Source organism: Megalops cyprinoides, chromosome 11, assembly GCF_013368585.1.
Source record: "Megalops cyprinoides isolate fMegCyp1 chromosome 11, fMegCyp1.pri, whole genome shotgun sequence".
Taxonomy (NCBI): Eukaryota; Metazoa; Chordata; class Actinopteri; order Elopiformes; family Megalopidae; genus Megalops; species Megalops cyprinoides.
This window is the reverse complement of record NC_050593.1, coordinates 20,427,522-20,433,784: the sequence shown is the minus strand read 5'-3', so window position 1 is coordinate 20,433,784 and position 6,263 is coordinate 20,427,522. Positions and strand designations below refer to the sequence as shown.

The window sequence follows — 6,263 nt, the reverse complement described above, 5'->3', positions numbered from 1 at the left end:
TTTGTCTTCTATGCCAGTGTTTTTGAAGTGAAAAAAATGTTCAGTTCTCATTTTTCTTTAGCTGAACTTAAGTTTGATCCTTCCAGAAGTTTAGATCTGAAATGAATATTACTATAGTGACATTCACTTTTCACATTTCACAGTTAAGTTGAGTTCATCTCCGATATATTTCAAGAAGGCTCAGTAACAAAATAGTATCTTATCTTCTGTGATCAGTCTCAGTGGGAAAGTTAACACTATCTGTTTTTCTTTTTCCTAAACATTTCATGTAGCAGCTCCCAGGCTTGCATTTTTTGCTTGCAGAGAGCTATACTCGCGTGGTAGAGTGTCCATGGGGGAGGTTGGTACTGTTCTGGCTGCCGCTGAATGTGTTGAAGGTGTGCATGGGCTGCATCCCGGCCAGGGAGTTGGGGATCATGGTGATGGTGTTGGGGGTCATCAGCGGGATGTCGTCCGGAGAGCGGCGCAGCGTGAGGGTGTAGTCCGGGGGGCAGGTGAGCCTCAGCGTGTCATGGGCCTGCAGCGACTCGCACTCGTGGTCGTGCTCCAGCTGCTTCATCTGCAGGGACATGATCTCTTCGTTCTGGATGTGGGCAATGTCATTGGCGGTGTTCCGCTGCGGGCTTGGCCGGCGGTTGGACTCGTGCCGGCGCTTGTCCTTCTTGTAGTAAAGTGCGGCGAAAGCCAAGATGTTCAGGAAGAGCAGAGAGGCGCCCACCGCGATGGTCACGCTGAGCTCCGTGGAGTAGTCCCGCTTGTTCTCAATAATTACCGTCGTCTCATCTGGATCTCCTGTTTTATGTTGGTCCGTCACTTGCTTGGTATTGCCGGGAGGGACGATGGGGTGGCGGGTGGTGGAAGGCCACGTTTTCCCTGGGAAACGTTTGGTGTACGGGAATGGGGTTGTGTCCTGAGGAGGAATCTTGGTTGTTGTCGATACATACTGGAACAGTTCGTTTATGTTGTGCAAATGCGGGACAAGCTCCAACCAGAAGGCCACCTTTGTGGCTCTGTAGTGGTCCCGGACCCTGGGTTTCAGCCCGATGTGCAGGTATAGCTGGTCCTTCGGGTTGTACTTGGACCAGGCCACCTCTTCAAAGCGGTTTGGTTTTGTGTGGATGAATTTTGTGTCTTGGGGAACTGGCTGATTTGGGTCTCTAAAATGAAATAAGCAAAAAAGCCACTTGCATTAATAGGTTAACACTTTACTATGCAAACATACCTCTACAATGATTATTACAGAAGTCGTCTGTGTGCACAGTCTTCACTAAGACTAATTAGGACAGCATTCAGTTGGAAATATTTACAAGATATAACAACAAAATAAAGATATAACTGACAAAAACGTACTGTCTTGTACAGATCTATTGTTGATTTAATGGTCTTGGTATGAATGTGAACCTAAGTGTCTTAGAATGAATGTGACAAAAATGAGTATTACACAATCTTTGCTATTATTTTAATTTTTAAAAAAGCTCACATTAAAACTCACCAAAAGCCAATTTAGCTATATGTACATAAATGTACATTCAGGGAGCAGAGTGATCAGGCTAAATCATTATCACTTGTCAGTAGTGGTTGGTGAACCAAACGTCTAACTTACAAGATTGCAGGTTCAAACTATGTCCTATGCTTCCATTATACCCTTAAGCAAGGTAAAGGGTAGTCATTTGTAATGGAAGCCTACTAAATTAACAATACATAAATGATAAATGAAAAGTTGTCATAAACGTGCTCTACAAAGAAAGTGTTCAACCTCAAGCTTCTTCACAGCATGGTGGATTGAAAACTCATTTTGAGGAATAATATAAAAGCAAAGGAATGTAATCAAAATATGAATTTCAGCTGCAGGCACCATTAATGAAAGAAAAACAGAATACATTGATTCTGTTTTACATTAAATATGTATAGAACTAGCCCAAAAGATGAAAATGGGGGAGAGATGGGTCCTTAACAAGGATCAACACCAAAATGTATAAAATCTTTGCTCATTTAAACAGTCCGTTGATCACACATATAATAAGACAAAGTAAAGTATGCTGTGATAATGTATACTTATGTAATTGCTTCATATTCCTTTCTATGTTCAAAAAACATGATTAGACATGCATTAGGACCAATGGATGAAATACATAATTTATGGAGCCAGACTACTGGTCCCTCTGTTCATATTAGCTGCTAGATTTATACTGTTAAACCCAGTTTCTAACTCCAGTAATGTAAGTGTTGTTCATTCCTTAAGAAAGATGTACACTATGACTAGCTTCTCTTTGTATATGTCACAGTATAGAAACCTTGTTAAAATATATTTTAAATATTTCTGAAGCAACAATAAAAACATAACTAAGCCTACAAATAATTTAAAATATGCAACAATTGGTTGATATACTTGTGATGTTACAGTTCAATGGAATCTGGAAATGGATTCAGTCTTCAAAGAAAGTCAAATAATTATTTCATTTAATTATTTTAGTGAAGTATTGTATCATATACAGTATAGCGGGGCATCTCATAAGCTTCTTATTAGGTTTAGGTTTGTAAATCAAGGTCCTGCCCAGTAACTTATGCAACCATTTAATAACCAGACATAAGGCGATGAGTATATTTTATAATGATACCGAACAAAATACCCATAACATAGTGGGAACTAGTTTAATTAAACAGCCAGGGCACATATTCGAGTTGAAATGGACAGCAGCTACACTGGAAGTATTCTTGAAAGCATGGAGTGACAATATTCAAAAATTGCACAAATTACTTTCCTAGCATTGTTGAGTCAAAAAACATAATCCACAGCTGCTTGAAGAAAATAAAACATACAAAACAAAACAAAGTGAAAAAAAAAACAGATCCATCCTTATCAATACCCCCTGGAGTTCAAAAATGTAAAATGTAAATGTAATAGGTGGATCCTATTCCATCAAAGCTTGCAAAGCACTGTGTTAGCCATTCTATTTTTAATGTAATATTTTTGGTCACCACCACTCTTCAAATTTCTCTATATTGGGTAAAAATCCTTAGCAGGGGATGCATTTTTATGGCTGAGATTATATCTGTCAGATAGAGCTCTGTTTTTGACGTTTACGCTAACCTTACTTGATTAAAATATTCTTAATCTGACAAGGTTCTATTCTCGGGCCTTCACGTCCTCCCCTCTGCATTTTGTCCCTAAGCCAGGTTAGTCAGAAACATGTATCAGTTTACACTGCTATTAACTCTAACAAAACAACAAGAAAAATATAGTTCTCAGGTGACTCCATCATGGGATATCACAATTTGTTCTGCTCTGCTATAACATTAAAAGGAGAAGTCAAAAATCTTGTACATTCAGACCTAGATCCCACCATGAAGCACCAAGCAAAACAACCAGAACAGCTTTTTCATCATACCGATGCAATTCCTGAGGTATGTCTCAAACATGCAGAGAAACCTGTGCATACCTTTTTCTCCTCATGAAGAGATTACTGCAATGCCTTACTGGCAATTGAAATGTTACTTTATCTTCTCTCTAGTTCCAGTTCAGAATGCTGCTGTGTGGCTTTTAACCACAAAAATGACCATATTATCTGTCCCAGCCTTTCTTCATCCTCTCCCCTGTTAGGATCTGATGAGTATATGTGATAAGCTGTGGTACTGGTTAAATTCCCGAAAAGGGCCCTGATGTTTTTCCTTGGGCAAGGCATTCAACCCACATTTCCTCAGTAAATACCCACCTACATAAAGAAATGATTTGTAAACTGTGAAAGTTGCTGTGGATGACAGCACTAAGCAAACGTAAATGTTATGTAATGTAGTTCCCTTATCTTCTGTCCTGGCCTTTTCTTATAGGTCCCTACCATCAGGATCCTCCATCCATATCAACACCTGCTCAACTCAGGATCAATGATAGGAGGCACAGCCTCTGATAAGTGCATATCAGTGCAGTAGTGTTTCACACTGTATCTTGTTTCTGACTCTCACCACTTATCTATTAATCCCCGGCATTTTCAGTTGTGTGGCTGTTTTCCCCTGAAATATCTACACAAATGGAAAGAGATTCCTTCAAATCATTAGAGACTGATCACACCTCCTTGATCTCGATTATCATTTCAGGACATTTACTCTCTTCTGCAAAAGCATTGAATCTGAACTGTCCATGTGAATTTCCTCTGTAATGTAGTTTTTGACAATTTCTGTAAGGTCTATATCAAATATACCTATATCAAATTACTTTGATTGAATGCCTCCCTGAATACAAATCTTCCTTGTGTATTCCCATTATTTTTTCAATCAATTTAATTAATATTGAGACAAATTACATATATTATTTTTTATTATGATGAAAATTTGTATCTACTGAAATCTTATTTCAAGCATTTTCCAAGCTGACCGTCCTCTCTGACAAAAATAAAATGTAGACACTTCACGCCATTGGTGATGCAATTTCACTGATAGCAGAGGTGAGAGACAACGTCATGGAATTCTATGACCCTCAAACTGCCACCAATGACAGGAGACTAAAACTCGGGCTGCATGCAGAACAGAAACGAGTCATCTGACACCTGACACACAGGAATTCTAATGCAACATCGGGTGATGGGCAGCAGTGGCAATGTGTAAAGCGAAGCATTATCTTCGTGTTTTTTTTTCCCTGGGTGGCCTGACTGTGTTGAAATTGCATTTGTTCACACATATGATATAGGTTTCCAGTGAACTGAGATGGATTGGGCTTGGGGGTTGAATTGGGGGGGGGGGGGGGGGGGGGTGGGGGTCACTGAGAGGAAGCCAGACCACCACACTACATCTGTCCCTGATCTTGAGATTCAAAATGACAGTCTAATATGTAGCACAGATGCCATCCTAAATATGCCAAATCAGTATGTTAAAAAAAATGCAATAGCCACTCTAAAAATCTATATTCTTATGGCTATTGTATTGCTTGTAAAGAGCTGTGTGCATTTCCTTCCATACTTCAGTTGTATTTTGGCATCAGTATCTTACCTTCATACAGCAGTGCCTTATAACAAAGCATTTCCCATGTGGCCCAAGAACATGCTCGTTTGGCATTGATTTCTTGGGTAAAGTGTCTCTTTTTCCTTTTCTGTCCTCATCAATGATCTTTGAATTTATGTTTCATTTCAAGCCAGCAAGCTGTAATTGAATAGATTTATTGCTAGCCTCAGTTTTAGTTCTAATGAGCTAGTATGGGTGAGTGGCAGCTTCTGCATCAAATTTTGCTTTGACTGACATGATTAATTTCCATGTTTTTTGGTGGATCAGAGCTGCATTATAGTAGGCCTTTGGAGGGTACACATTGGCTATCAGCATTCTGAAAGGAGGCCCTTTCATCTACCTTGTGAGTGAGACTCTGGTTCAGTGAGAATCCCAGCAGACAGAGGAAAGCTTTAATTGGTGAACTAATGATAAGTCCACATCTCCTGACTTCTCAATTCATCTTTTTGAAGGAGTCGATGGAGGAGATTGGACTGGATTGACTTTCAAAAAGCACTCATTTGAAATGGTGTATTTGTTTTGGCTGCATTTAAACGATTTTTACAAAAAAGTTTCTACCAACATTTGTACTGGTCTGACAAAGGCAGGACTGTTGAAGCACTTTGTGAAAGTGAAGCAATCACCAAAGAAAAGTGCAGTCTATCTGTAAACTGATAAAGCTTTAAAGCTTTCCTGATGCACTTAGCACTATTGGCATACTGCCAATATTGCAGTGCCATGCCTGAACATTTTCAAGTTCATCATAGTATATCAAACATGTATTAATTCACCTTTTTAATGTATTTTATTGCTACCAGGTTTCAAATACGCATTCTGATTTCTAAGTTATGAACAAGAAGAAACACAAATGAATCAAATGAATTACTGAGTTGCACACAATGTGAGAATCATCATTGAAAACAGGCTTTGGCACAACTTTGAGCAATGCTCTGTTTTTGAATCACTGGCTTTATACTTGTGTTGCTAATGACTGTGATTGACAGCATCTACAAGATGCCTATGTAGTCTTCGGTAATCCCAAACTATTGCTTCTTTGTGAAATTATCCTCATTTACAGTACTGTATATAGTTTGTTTAGTTTGTTTCACTGTTGCCATGAAGGGATTTCCTAAACTCTATACTGTTGATGGGCTTTTGAACTGTATATACAAATAGTGTGATGTGGCTGTAATGTATCACAATATGAAAATATTAAAATCGGCATAGAATATTAAGAATATGACTCATACCACTAAATGTATTAAGGTATGCCTCAACAATTTCCTTTATCT

The 6,263-nt window shown here is 38.8% G+C and overlaps 1 protein-coding gene across 3 annotated transcripts in view; it reads right to left on the bottom strand.

Annotated features, from left to right (window-relative positions):
• Window positions 1-307: 307 nt before the first annotated feature.
• The window catches only part of LOC118785705 (neuroligin-4, X-linked), a 60,406-nt gene continuing 54,450 nt past the window's right edge, over window positions 308-6,263 (bottom strand). For all 3 annotated transcript variants that reach the window (XM_036540582.1, XM_036540581.1, XM_036540583.1), the window contains one exon: window positions 308-1,157. In XM_036540582.1, the coding sequence (XP_036396475.1) occupies window positions 308-1,157 (850 nt within the window). The remainder of the gene's footprint in view (window positions 1,158-6,263) is intronic.